This window comes from Rattus norvegicus, chromosome 18 (assembly GCF_036323735.1).
Source record: "Rattus norvegicus strain BN/NHsdMcwi chromosome 18, GRCr8, whole genome shotgun sequence".
NCBI lineage: Eukaryota > Metazoa > Chordata > Mammalia > Rodentia > Muridae > Rattus > Rattus norvegicus.
The window spans coordinates 58222550-58237166 of NC_086036.1; the positions used below are offsets into that span (position 1 = coordinate 58222550).

At 43.5% G+C, this 14617-nt stretch overlaps 1 protein-coding gene across 21 annotated transcripts in view; it reads right to left on the reverse strand.

Moving 5' to 3' along the window:
• Positions 1-4703: 4703 nt before the first annotated feature.
• The window catches only part of Fbxo38 (F-box protein 38), a 47068-nt gene continuing 37154 nt past the window's right edge, over positions 4704-14617 (reverse strand). For 20 of the 21 annotated variants that reach the window (XM_063277340.1, XM_063277335.1, XM_006254822.5 and 17 more), the window contains 7 exons: positions 12279-12379; positions 11975-12077; positions 8922-9088; positions 7744-7889; positions 7107-7210; positions 6662-6775; positions 4704-5503 (listed from right to left, as the gene is read on the reverse strand). In XM_063277340.1, coding sequence (XP_063133410.1) covers positions 5325-5503; positions 6662-6775; positions 7107-7210; positions 7744-7889; positions 8922-9088; positions 11975-12077; positions 12279-12379 — 914 coding nt within the window. In that variant the 3' untranslated portion in view covers positions 4704-5324. The remainder of the gene's footprint in view (positions 5504-6661; positions 6776-7106; positions 7211-7743; positions 7890-8921; positions 9089-11974; positions 12078-12278; positions 12380-14617) is intronic. The other variant, NM_001372021.1, reaches the window with a different exon arrangement.

Genomic DNA, 14617 nt, shown 5'->3' on the forward strand with positions numbered 1-14617 from the left:
GGAATGCCCAGTCCTGAAGATCCCACCCCAACTCGTTGTTGAGACAGACTGATCCAAGGCTCAGAGGCCCTCATGAAAGAGAAAATGAATGTTAGTTCTTTGCCCTTGCCCTGGAGCTGACTTGGTAAGGCCCAGTTTAAGGCCTGGGCCTTGAAGGAGTTAAGATCTCAGTTCCTGGAAACCCAGCTTTCTCCTCTGAAGGGCTGTGGTTATCAGTCCTAAGGCAGCTGTGTCTGAGGTATTCCATGTTCTCCTTCAGAGGTTTCTGATAGGCTTGCTACTGACCTTGCCCGTTCTCCTGAAGACAGTACTCGAGATGCTATACTTCTTGCTTGGCTAGCTCAGCATAATACATAGCTCGTGCAATTCTTCCCAACCCCAGCTCCCCTGTCTTTTCATCAGGCCGTCTCACTTGACTGCTGTCACTGAAGAACGACCTGCTGGTCTAGGTCACCAACCTTCTCCATTAGCAACTAGAAAGTAAAAGAAATGAAACCTATGATGGGAAACGGGGAAGGGTAGGACGTTGGGAGTTGGGGAGGGAGGGATTCATTGAGGGGCCAGGGAGTGGGGACAACCAGATTACGTTCAATATTGTCTTCAAGTGAGAACAAAATGTCTTCTCAGTGCTGTGCTCTCTAGCTATTTCTCTGTAGTATTGTGACTTTCTTGGGTGAGAGATGGACAGTGTTTCTCTCTGTTTTTCTCAGTTATTCTCTATTACTTCAGTTTGCTGGGGCCAAAATCTGCTCTAAAACACTGGGCCTAGGAAGAAAACAAAGGCCAGGGCGCTTGGCTCTCTTGGCCAAAAGTTATTCTATTTCTACCCAGTCTAGAAAACTAAGTATTTGATTGGAATATGAACATATAGAGACAGACTTGAAGATCTGGGTCAGGCACACTCTGGAGCTGGCCCTGAGCAGGACTTGCCTCACTCTCCTCTCTAAAATGCAGATGGTCTCCGAGCCAGGTGGATCTGTGCAAACCTTGCGACATAGATCACCAAGGGCCACCGTTACAAGTTTTGCTAAATCCATGCTATGCTTTGTACTGCTAGTTATATACCATCAGCACTTCACTTACAGACATTTATTTTAGGAGACTATTTTATCAGATCCAAAAATAGAAAATCAGTTTTATGTACTGTAAATAGAGAGTAGCCATAGAGATAAACTAATAAAAATAAAACCAAACTACTAAATTCTAACCAGATGTCAGTACTTGGAGTGTGTCTCCTGCCTCTGCACATACCACGAAGACAAACCTGTCAGTGGTTTACCTAGCTCCTCTCTAGGAGTTGGAAATATTGAGAAAGAGATTTAGAGAATGAATTGCAAACTATAGAAATTCACTGACTTAATACAAGTAATATGTCATAGTTTTGGGAACAAAGACAGAAGAAAAAACCATCTGCTTAATATTTTTATTAGTATTATAGTTAATTCAGGTTAAATGTCTCCTCTCCATTTTATTTTGGCTCCTTTGAACTCATTGAATAGTTAATAACAGAACAGTAAGAGAAGCTGACATCTAATAGGCTTTTTTCTGTTGGGCATTTGGTTAGTGCTTTCCATGGATCTCCTCATAAAAACCTTTCCTACAAGTATCAAACTTAACTCCGTCTTTGAAAATAAGCAAACCTCCACAGAGACATCATGTGGTCCTGACCTGACAAGAACGGATGTGGAATGTAGGCCCAGGCCACCATCTAAAGCATTCCCAATGGTCGTCAATGGTAGGATGCATGCTCTCTACATTGAAGTATTAGACTGTGCTAGGAGACAACAGGGGACAAGCTCTTTGCTCACATGACCTAAGTACTTACTCTCCCATATTGAGAACCTTGGGACCCAGCCTGTGCCTGTTCTGGTCTGAGCTCTGTTTTCTCCTCGGGGTGTCATTTCCATAATTAAGTGATTGGAAGTATTCTGACTCCTAACAAAGCAGGAGGAAGGCCCATGCAATGATCTTTCAGGATCCCCAGGACTCAGAGCCTGAGGTTACTGAATAGCCAGCAGCAGACTGAGGCAAATGGCTGAGCCCTGAATATTGCCAACCATCAAGGTGGCCCTGAGGAAGGCAATTTGAATCCTCCTTATTGCTTGGTTGAATTGAAACTCTATTTGGACCCAAGCCCAATATTTCCTGAGAGTATCCACTCAACCCTATAAGCACTTTACAATCTATCTGCCTGTTCACAAGGTCTCAGAGCCTCACAACAGCTTATGGGCGAGATTATCAATTCAAGTTTATAGACAACACTTTGTCACGGCAAGTGACTTACTTGCCCAAGGACATATGGCAGAAGCCGGATGGGAAAGCACATCGGGCCCTCCTATCATAAGCAGTGCTTGTTTTCCTCCTACATAAATTATGGTCTAAATAAATCAAAAAATTATTATGCAACCACTTGCACTGTAAGAAGTCCCCATACCACAGATACAGTAAATACTTTACCCCAGCTCATTTCCCCTCCATTCCCAAGGTGCGTGTGTGGGTGTTATCACTTGGCATATGCAGTTCAGTAATGTGTGGTTTTGTTTGCTGTTCTGTATGAATACAGTGGTCCTGTAAGTTATCTGCTACTTGCCCTTCAATGGGAAACCCCATACATCATTTCCCATCAACACTTGTGAGCTTCATACTGTGAGCCTTGCAGAGTGGGTAATTCCACTGCTCACTGCGTCCAATGTCTTCTGCAAGGTCCGCTGGACTCATTGCAGAATGAAGTGGCAGCTCAGACAGCAGTCATCCTGTTGCAAGGAGGTAGCCCCACAATGGGTCTCCCCCAGCTTCCTTCCTCTTTGAGAGACTGACTTGTCTTTGGAGTCAAGACTCTGTTTCCAGTCTTTTGACCAAGTTATCCAAACTGCTAGACTGGATGTCCATGTGGTAGGGTTGTGACAAGCTTAGGAGGCATTGAGTAATCAACCCCTCAAAAGGCTTCCTAATGTCTGTGGCCTGACTAGTTCTCATAATCACTGTCCCAGGATCTGGTTTAAGAGACATCATGGGAATATTAGGGGAGAAAAAAAAGAACCATGAAAATAAACTGACCACACACACACACACACACACACACACACACACACACACACACGACCAGAAAACTGAACAATCCTTTAATAATAAACCTGGGCTTTTTATACTGGATGATCCCACTGGACCTTCAGCCTTGCCTGGTGGGGGTGGGTAGCCATTATGACTTTACAAATGAAGAAAAGTTAGGCTCCAGTACAGGGCTTGTAACTGTTTCCTGGTCACAGCTGTTGTCTGATGAAGTCAGAATTTGAACCCAGGTCTCCTGACTCCATGTGTTGACAGATTCACTTCAAGTACCACATTAGCTACTGGTTAAAGTATTAAACCCACATACCAGGCAGCATGAGACACATCGCTATTTCTGATGCTGACACCCAGAGGTCATCTGTGAACTATTTAAGGCCCTTTAAAAACAGGCCATCGTACCACGAAGCTGGTGACATAACCGTACGGTGAGTTCAGATCTCTGTCAGGTGCAGACAAGCCACCAAGATGAGGTCGGTAAGCCTGCAGAGTGTTTACCTTTCAGTATGTCCAGATAGAAGTTCAGGAGTAATATTTTGTGATGTGGAGTATTAATGTGAAAGTCAAATTTCTGTCTATAAATAAAGTTTTGTTGTAAAATAACCATGTTTACTTGTGTGTTCTTCATGGCTTTCACACAGTAGAGAATGTCTGTGGACCACTGAACACAAAATACTATCAAACACAGCTTACCGGCCTCGCTATAGAGCACCTACCAGCTATCTGTTCGCGTACACTTACTAAGTGACTGTGAGAGTGGTAGCCTCCAGTTTTGCTTTCGGGTGTCTACCCTTGGCGTCTTTTCAAATGATCCTAGGGCCCCTGCTGTATGTGGCTGATGTGAGAGCGCTGCTTAGATGAGCTCCTGACTAGGGATACAGGCTGAGTCTTGCTGAGGACCGCAGGTTATTATTCTGCATTATTTTTTGCCTCTTACTGAGCGGTTAAAATCTCAACAGCAAATGAGGTAAGACAGTGAGCTTAAAAACAATACGAAGAAAAAACGAACGATCTTACAGTTAAGACTTTTTAGAATCTTGTATTTCAACAATCTTAAAAGCCCTGAAGTAGACTTTGGGTCGAGGCACCTGCCACTCTAAAGTTCAGTGTTAGGAAGTCACCGACGCTCTTGCTTTTCTGTCATTAGCAAGTGAGTACAGTTGGGATCAGAAACTCAGATTCCTGTCCTACCCACCCGACTCTGAGTCCTTACCACGAATAACTGAGCTTTTTCTTTCTTAGCCTCAATCCCCAGAAGGGGAGGGGCTGTACAGATCCTGCAAGGCCTGACACTTTTCTACAGACCTTAATTCTTTGTGTCTTTAGTCAATGAATTCTGCAGCCTGCTAAGGTCACAATCTGTCAAATGGCAAAGCCATGGTGCAGCACCTAGAGCCAAGTGTACCATCAGTCATGCTGGGCAACATCCAGCGAGAGAGGAAGGAAGGCAGCTCCTCTGAAAGGGCCTGTGACTTGTCACCCCACCGTCCTGGCGCAGTTGTGTACACTGCCTCTCACAGCCACACGCTGAAGGGGATCAGAGCGGACGCTGGTGCTGAGTTAGGCCCCACCACACACTGCTTTTCTGTGGAGGATTTGTCCCTGCAAATAGCAAGTTTCAAGTCCATGGCAAGAAGAAAGTTTTTACTAAATGTTTATTTTATGTTCAAGATAAAGCATATACACAATTGAATGTGGAAATAAATAACTAGAAATGCTCTGGAAACTCTATTTGCCCTTCAAATTCATTTTTTTAAGGTCATGAATTTTTATTTAAATCAATATGCCAAATATAAACACTAAGAAAAGAAGAACTACATCTTAGTACAGAAACGTAATCTTCTCTGACTAAGGGTTTAGCTGGCATTATGATAACGAAAACACACAAGATACAACACTTTAGCAGGCTGACTCAGACGGCTCTGCTGGAGAAGAAAAAGGCACAGACTGAAGGACAATGGTGAAGAGCAGAGGACATGGGCTCAGTCACCTGACACAGAGAACTCAGTCAGGACAAGTGAACACAATCAGTGCTAAATGACTTCTTTAAATTAAGATGTATAAACATAGGCTATAAAGGCATTACTTTTGGAAGTATCTTTGTATATTTCTTCTATATATAAATCTTTGTATACAATTTCCATGTTCCTTATATATTTCCTATATAACAAACTGAGCCAGGGCCTCCCAATTCCAAGCCCAAGGTTTCTGTATAGACTCTTGGCCGCTTCGGGCCAGAAGAGCCAGGAAAGGTCTATTTAAATGTAGTCATCTTCAACTGGCTCTCCGTTGACATCACAGTAGTGGATAAAAATGGCCACTACTCGCTGAAATACACCCCTCTTCATCTGACGCATCTCTGAGATCTCCTCCCCGATTGTCTCCATGCAAATGTCTGCTGACAACTGTCCTTTCCTTCGAGGAGCATAGATGGTACCTGGGAGATGGGAAAGACAGGAGAGAGATTTGTGATAATCAGTCACTTGGTCCATGAAATACTAGGACATGCTAGTATGTCCTGTTGCTGACAAGAACAGCTCATGGAGTTTGCCTTCCGGACTGGTTTATAACAGATCTGATACCACAGATGGCAGAGATCACCCAAGTCTCCAGGTAAAAATGATGCACCAAGGCGTAAATTATGCATAGATACAAGTAATTAAAAAATTTACCTCACTCTGGGCTCCAACCTCATAGGTAGCAATGAATGGCCTAGTAAGAGCACCAGTGGAAGGGGAAGCCCTTGCTCCTGCCAAGACTGAACCCCCAGTGAACGTGATTGTTGGGGGGAGGGCGGTAATGGGGGGAGGGTGGGGAGGGGAAGCCCATATAGAAGGGAAGGGGGAGGGGTTGGGGGATGTTGGCCAGGAAACCCGGGAAGGGGAATAACAATCAAAATGTAAATAAGAAATACTCAAGTTAATAAAGATAAAAAATAAAAATAAAAAAAATTACCTCCTTGAAGCTTTGTCTATAACTGAATATACAAATATGCTATCACTTTGAAAAAGTGTATTAAAAGCATGCCCAATTTCCCTATTTAAATCACAATAAGCCGCTACAAACTACTCCTGAGAAACAGGCGAATAATTAGCATAAAGGAGCAACTCTGAGATATCATGCATCATGCTTGTAAATTCTCCAGTAAAGGTCAGTGACTTCAGGCAAGCCAAACGCAACTCTAGCAACTGGGATTAGGAGTTCAAGGCCAGGCTTGCACTACATACATGAGAATCTGTGGAAGCTTCAACAAGCGAAATTCTAAACAGTTTTATAATTGGCTCATGTGCTTTTCACAGTCTTAAGTTAAGTCTCCTGAATATACACATATGTACCAGAAAAAAAAAATAGGAAAATAGGAAAGAATTCTCATCATGTAGACACATTAGAACCACTGTGTAGACCCACTAGGCATCTCATGCACACATATTAGACCCACTGTGTTGTAGCCAGGCCTTTTTCAGAACATGTTAAAATATAAGGGAAACTAAACCAAAACTCTGCATCATCCCTAATTTATAAACACAATATTAAATATTTAGCATAATACAGTCGATTTGATCAGAGAGCACAAGTCAAATTAGGTCATAATTACTTTCTTCATCATCTTCAAAGTCGTATCTGGCAAAGCTGTTGGGCTCTGCTGCCCGCAGTGACCTCAGCCAAGGGAAGTCGGAAATCATGGAGTATGGAGCTCCATCAACAACACCTGAAATAAGCAGACGGTTGGGAAAGCCCCATTAGTACGTGAACGCTGACAGCAGCAAACCGTACGTAAGCAGCTACAGCTATACAGAGCCTGAGCCAGCTGCCTTCAATGTCATTTCTAATCACAACTCTAATTCTTATTTACTCTTTGTGAGTGAACAGATTCTGATTATTCTAGGAACGGTAAAGATACACAGACAGACCAATCATACCCAGCAGCTACTCTACCAACCTCTCACTATGCTGATGACTGCTAAGACCCTCTGTATCCCCGACCTGGGCATGCCCTTCACGGCTTATAAGTTAGCCCTACAGTCTAGGTAAATCCTTACCCTCTAAAGTGTAGATTTCTCTCCCCCAGGGATACTTAGGGTACTTCTTTAAATCTTCTTCAGTTCGAGTGGCTTCCAGGAAGAATTCATATTTAATGAGCTCTCTGGAGGCAACAGGAAAAAAAATCAAGTAAATGTAGGGCTGACAGAGAATGCTGGGTAGAAAGCACCTGTCTGGACGGCTCAACCTTAGACTCTACCAACCCTCGCAGGCAGGACAGGTCTGACAGCCCCAGCTACCCCAACTAGAAAATAAAAGGATTAAGATGCAGTCTTGATTATCTTTCAAATCATATCAAGGAGAGAAAATGGGAAGTCTTCGAGTAAACGAGTTGCACGTTGAGGATAATTAGTACAATGCCCGTATGGTAACAAAATAAACAGACTGCTGAAGAGTGAGGCATCAGTCTCAAGCCTCTCAGTAACTTGGTTTCTTTCCATCCTCCATGGCTTTGGTGTCTGTAATTTCTCCTCTCTAAGTTTGAAAAAAATGCTTCACAAATACATGCATGTTTTTAAATTTGCAGTTTCCTTTATTAGTTTTTTTGCAAGCTCTATGGCAATCATTTAAAGTAGAGCACTAGGGTCTGATTCAATGGGAAACAGTGAGGACCCTGGGTGCCGCTGAGACACTCACTGATTGATGTTGGCGATCGTGTCCATCCAATTGCGAATGCGCACCTTGTTGCGCACGTTGGGAGGATTGCTGAACTCATGGATGACGCAGATGTGGTAGGGGTAGGGGCCGCTGAAGAGCTTCTGCTCCAGAGTTAGTGTGTCTACCTGGGGAAGACATCACACAAAGGTCTTTGGACCAAGATTAAGGCTGTGACACCCGTCTCCAAGACCTTAAAAAGCTTCTGTTTTGAAGCCCCTGACAGATTTATAAATCAGATAACCAGCTCCGTCCCAGAGTACATCGTCTTCGTGTTTGGATGAAGACAGCAAATTCTCTACCCGGAAGACTCAGCCATTCCCCTCTCTCCCTAACTGCTTTTTAAGTGGCTGTTAAGTCGGAGGGAGCTGTTGAGAACGGCACCTCTTCTGAGGACGGCCTTAACTGGTGTCATTACGGCTGCACTACACAGCCAGAGTGTGGTAAGTCAGACCTCGGAGCAATCGCTAGGTGTGAGGTCAGTATGTTTCATGCCTCCTTGTGGATTCTGTGTTGACAGGACAGTCTCATGGGTGTCCTTCCCCCTTAGCTCTGCAGTACCATCCTGCTTTCAACGGAGCTTGAGCTTAACTCCTTTAGAGAAAGGTACACTTCCCAGAGGAAGTCCATTTGTAAGCATGTAGTCAGTTTTGAGCATTAAGACCCTTAAGAATTTGATGAGCTTATTTTAAGGGCCTTAATTGCAGAATCCAGGAGATGTTTAATATTTCCTTTTCGCAACAAGTATTATCCTACACATGCACTTGACTTTTAATAATTAGTTATACTACTGCTTATGAAATACCAGCGACTGACCTAGTAATCATATATATTAATTAAAATAGAGAAAACTGCAAGTATAATTCTAATTTTACATATAAGAAATTGAGAGTTAAATAACTTGCTCTCTGTCACAGCAGAATCTGAACCAGGAAGTCTGTGATCTGAGCACATTCTTAGATTCTTAGTGAAGAGGCAATGTCTAGCTTGTTGACTGACTTCTATGTAAATGCTAGAATACCTAAAGGCATGGTAGAAAAGCTTTAAAAAACAACACTGACAGGACAATTCGGCTCAGCTATAAATCCACAGATTTTAAAGAATCGTTACTGAGAGCTGAACAGATTGTGTGTCTTATCACGAAGAGCAGAGCGTGTTACCTGCTGCATCGGGCGCAGGTAGATGATGCGGTTCCTCTCCGGAGGCATCCTCAGTATTTGGTCGAGTACCTGGTCCATATTTAGTTTCTTGCACTGTGCGTAGTCAAAGCGGTTTACAATCGGTGCATTTTCCACCTTTAAGTGCTTCAGCACCCTGCACCTGGTAGCTACAGAATAAAACGATAAGCTTTATAAATAATTTATGTAAGCGTGCAAAGCGCATTCTGGAAGCATCTGGAAAACAGTGGCACAGGCTTGTGCTTGTGGCAACTGTGCTGGTCACACACAGCAGCTGGGAGCTGACAGCACGACTCAAGTTCAGGAGTCAGCGGTTCCCATGCTAGAGGGGCATCAAGGCTGTCCTTGCTTCCACTGCTCCTGCTAAAGAAACTAAGTCCTAGAGGTTGACCTGCCCAAACGGGAACTGCCCAGGAACCCTTTCTTTATAATGACCTTTACGGAATGTGACAGGACTAAAGGTCGCACCTGGAAGACTTCACAAATATTACCTTGTATTTAATGATAGGAATTGAAGCTAATTTTAATTTCTGCAACAATAGAGAAACAGTATCTCAAGAAAAGGCACAGAAATCTGTGGTTCCTACAGTCTTTGGCTATACATTCTAGTACTTTAGAAAGATCTACTGAAAGGTTATCTACAACGTGATTCTCCTTCCAGTTCAACCCAGCAGACAGGAAGTCAGAGCAAAGTGTCCTGCTACTCACTTCACTCGACTGTACTAAATTACCAACTGCACCCCAGCCTGCTCCGTCCCTGGTTTAAACTGCCTAGTTCAACTTCACAGAGAATTCAATGGAGACAATTATAAAGCCACAAAGCCCAACTGTTTGACTTTCAAACATTCCACAAAGGCATCTTCTACAAGATCTTCAACGCAAGCATCATCATTTTCCAGAGCACTGTACCCTGGAACCAACCTCCATGTCTACACAGTGCCAGCAGCCTGCCCTAGGCTCTGTCACACAGATAAAGGAGGAATTCGATAGAAATAGAGAAAAGAGAGAGGACCAGATGGTGATAGGGACCTGATGGCTCTATGCTCTAAAATCAGACACAGGATAAATCTAATTTTATTTTGGCACCTCATCTGCCATCGACTTAGCTACTGTCTAGAGACTGAACTAAATATCTAAGACCCTGTGTCTCGGGACAAGCTGGACTGAACAGTTTGGTTTCAGGGCAGAAAGTGGGCCTGAGGACATATCATTTCATATGATCTATTAGTTGGTTTAGGAAGATACAGGGGAATTAGGGGTCAGGCACAGCTGTAAAGCCAGTGACACTCTCTAAGAAGTGCTTCATTGGAGAGGAAGGACAGCTAAGGGAGCATCGGGAGGCTGTTTCAGATGCCCAGACAGACGGTGGAGTCCTGAGCCACAGTTAGAAGCACAGGCCTGCTGTGTATCTTTCAGAGATTTTTGGAGAAGAAGGCAGTGACTTGACCAGGCATTCTATGGCAAAAACCTTGTCAGTTGAAATGAAACAAACAAACAATTCAGAATCTGGCAGTATGAACAGTCTGACACCCTACAGAACGCAGCAGAGGTCTGATGTGTCCTTTTCTAGTCTCCTGGTTTTATGGGAGGATTGGAAGGCACCGCCTTTTAATGGGATTCATGGCACTCACTCTTTGCCGTGATCAGTAGCACAGGAGATGGAGAGTGTAAGTGGTGCTTTAACAACTTTCTGTACTGCTAACAAGGCAGAAGGTTGCATGATGGTACGCGCTTCCTCGGGAAGAACGCTTTGCTCTGTGGCCCAGGCTGGCTCTGGCTTCAGAGCAATCCTCTGCTTCAGCCCCTTCCGCTAACATTACAGGTGCGAGTCACGCCCGGATGTGTAAGGTGTCTTCCAGCAGTCACTCATACCCCGAACCATGTTGTGTACCTACATGTATGTATACGTCAATGTATACACACCACACCCCCACCTCATTTAACAAAAATAAAGGCCAAATGCCACATGACTTCACATAGCATGTAATTCATTTAAGGAAGAGAATGAGGCAGATCTTGATTTTGATCTCACTATGTAGCCTTGGCTGGCCTGGAACTCAAGAGTAGCACCTTTTTTGCCTCCAGGGTATTTTGGATCAAATGTGTATATCACCTTTGTGGGGTTGTGGCATATAGCCTAGATTATTACTTTTTTTAATAGAGATATAAAAAAAATCTAATTTTAAATTAAAAACCCATTATAAATGGATATGATATACATCTAAAACTTTAAAATCTCACCCAGAACAGCCTATATTTGAGGCAGAATGTAAAAAAGGACGAGGAAGGTATGCAGGAGTACATTAAATGAGCGGAGACAGCAGAAACAGCAATTGTGCAACGGGCCTGGAGAATGGGCTAGGAACTAAGGATCTGAGTGAACGCCTAACCAAACACAGAGCAGCGAAGCACCAGGGGCCCAGTTTCTCTCTGCCCACACCCTCACAGCCTCCTGCCCAGGGCTAAGCTGAGGTATAACTGACAGCAGCCTCTCCATGCTATGAAGCCACTCTGCCCTGTCAGGGAGGAACTGATTAACTTTCAAGGGGAAGCTACATATAAAAGCGTTGAGCCCCAGCAGGTACCCCCTCTACACAAGAACCATACGACAAAGACAGAACTAAAGACAGTCCAGAACATTCCTGTGAAAAGGAATAATGTCCCTGCTGTACAGGAGAACTAACTTTGGCCTGCTTGGTTACTGAGATTTGAACCTAGGATGTCACACGTGTGAAGCAGCAAACATTCTACAGTTGCTACACACACACACACACACACACAGACACACAGACACACAGACACACAGACACACACACACACACACACACACACACGCACACACACACACACGTTTTAATTCTTCCTAAACTTTTCCACTTTGTGATTAGGTCTTACTGTGTGGCCCAAGTGGACCTTAAATTTGCAACCCTCTAGTCTCCCGAGGAGCTGCAGTTGCAGCCTGCTTCAACTGGTCTAGCCTTAATTCTCTAAAGGTTTCACGATGACCTTACATAAACACAACCCCAGGTACATACCATGGATGAACATCATCTTGGGGCAGTCTTTCAGCACTAGATCTGTGATTCCACAATTCGTCATTGTGACTCCAACGAGATTTTTGGATTTCAATACAAGAACCTACGACGATAGGAATTTAGGAGTTATGAGGGGGTGTGTGACAATGCTTTGCTTCTTTCAAAGTAAGAGTTTTCACTCTGACAACCTAGAGTCTGTTAACCAAGTTTTCTCCTTAGGATACAGACAGTACAGAAAGGTGGAAACTTGAGTTTCTTGGCAAGAACTGAGCTGGCGGTGGGAAGGGATGGCTTTCTTCTTTACCTGCACATGGTCATCCTCGATCACAGGGTCACTGGTGCTGGTCGACTTATCTGCCGTTCGCTTTCGTTTCATGGCATGACATGGCTTGGTTTTGGCAATTTCTATGAAAAAAAAAAATCTAAATTGTATCCTTCTTTGTTTCCTCCCACAGAGCGTACTCAGTCACATATGAAAGCTTCATCCTAACTCCCAAATCTCAATTTGGTTGTTGAAATAGTTAGGTGATGTTTCTAAAAGGCTGCTGCAAGTCACAACCACCCTTCCTACCTTAAGCATCCATCCCATTCTGCATGCAACTCCCAAATCGTATCCATGTTCTTGGCTGTGGCCTGTGACACAGCCCATTACAGTACTCTGAGGATTTAAACTCATTACTTTCCTACTACAAAAACTTCCCAATGATGCTGCCTAGTGAGTCTGGTTCAATTCCTGACACTGGAGTAAACGCCTCACTGTACCTCACAGGTACCGATCAGTCCACTCTGTCGGCCTCAATCATCTCCTATTATCTATGTCTGAAGCCAGTCATCACTCTAGCTTCTGGTGCTCAGGACATCTTTCGTGTCTGAGGGTTTCAAAGATGACCCACCTTGGTCCTAGTCAATCATAACTTGGTTCTAACAAATTGGTTTGGATATCCAACTAGCATGTAAAGTAAAAGTTGAACCTTTGAGGCAATAACTGTTCTTTCAACATGAATTAAAGTGAATCCCGACTGAGAACCTTGGCTCTCGGCACTGCAGGTCATGAACACTCCCTGTGTCCCGTGTCTAAGAGCTTTCCTTGACTAACTCTTTAAATTCTTCTAACAGCACTTTACTATAAGCTGCTCTCCTCATTAAATACTCTGGTAAACTGAGTCATGGGAAGGAAGGTACACTAGCTCGCCAAGCAAGACGGAAGCACACAGCAAGAGTCAGACCCACTCAATCTGGTCCTCGTCACTAGGTCACCAGAACTACAGTATTTTCCAGTGACGTTTAACCTCAATCTTACTAGTATTTTACTAAAACATTATAACTTAATTATAAGAACAAATAGAATTCTATTAAAAACCAAGGTCTAAACATAAACCCACACAATCTATTAAGTCTATTACGATGTTGAAAATCTTATCTTTGACACATAATAGTATGCTAGCAATGTGCACAGCGAGTGATTACAGCTCCGGTGCCAATTCACTAACCATCACTCCTCTAGGTACAGACCCTGCCAGTGCATATCAAAGGCTCAGGAGACATCTTAGAACTAACTAGTCAGCGTGTTGTTTTTAAGCCACTACCACATTCTTCTTGGTTGGAACCTGCAAAATTCTACTATTCCAAACATCTGTAAGCAGGCGTTTTGTTGTAGGCAAAATGAGAGGTAGTTTTATTCAGCCAATGATATCTTCTTCTGGCAAAACCTATCTCCGTGACCAAGAGCCAGCCAAAGGCAGCACATTTTACCACCAGCAAGATTCAGACCTCTCAGAACTCCTCACGACGTCATTGAAGTGCAAAGAAACCACAGAGGCCTCTTTCTAGCAATTGTCTAGCAGCCAACTACAAGGTCTTCAGCTTCTCCTCTTATGTTCTGATCTCAAACTTCTCACCTTCTTGACCTGCTCTCTCTCTCCCGTTACTGGCTCTGACACAGTGTTCTGGTTATGCCCCCTGCTGTCTTCTGGGACTAAAGAGGTTTGTGTTTTCCGCAAAATGAAGCAAGTTTATTTGTAGATGACTTTGAGCAAATGTTTCCACACATACAAGGAAAAGGGAATGTTCACCGCCTAGTAGTATTCCTTAGTGTCTTCCTTCCTGTCGGGGACCACGTCTAATGATTTTGTACACTCTTAGTAAGTGGCTGCTACACTTACTAAGTTCCCATCTGTTCAGCCTCACTGTGCATACGACATAGCGCAAGAGGCTGAGGAGAGAATGGCAGACAACGCTGTCCCTGTCACGTGCACCTTCTACTCTACTGGGCAGACAGACAACGAAATAGCATTACAGGTGTGGGTGTCCAAGGTGCTCCAGAAAAAGAGCAGGTCAGGCCAGCCTCAGAGTACCGCGGAGAGCCAGAAACTATGAGAACTGTTTTAACAGATGTTATTCTTTCTTTCATAGCCACATTAAGTGTTCTGTGGTATTTGTTTCACAAATAAAATACATTTACAAAGTACTGATTTCTTTTCTTCCCTGGAAACCTTCTTAAAAGTAAGTTGGACATTTTCATACTGTCTTAAAAATATTCGGAACTAGTTTATGCACTAAAACAAGTTATCTCAAACAGAAAAAAAAAATGAGGAAAACAGTGGAAAGTGCTAAAGTGAAATTTTTCTTGTTTTTATCTAGGGA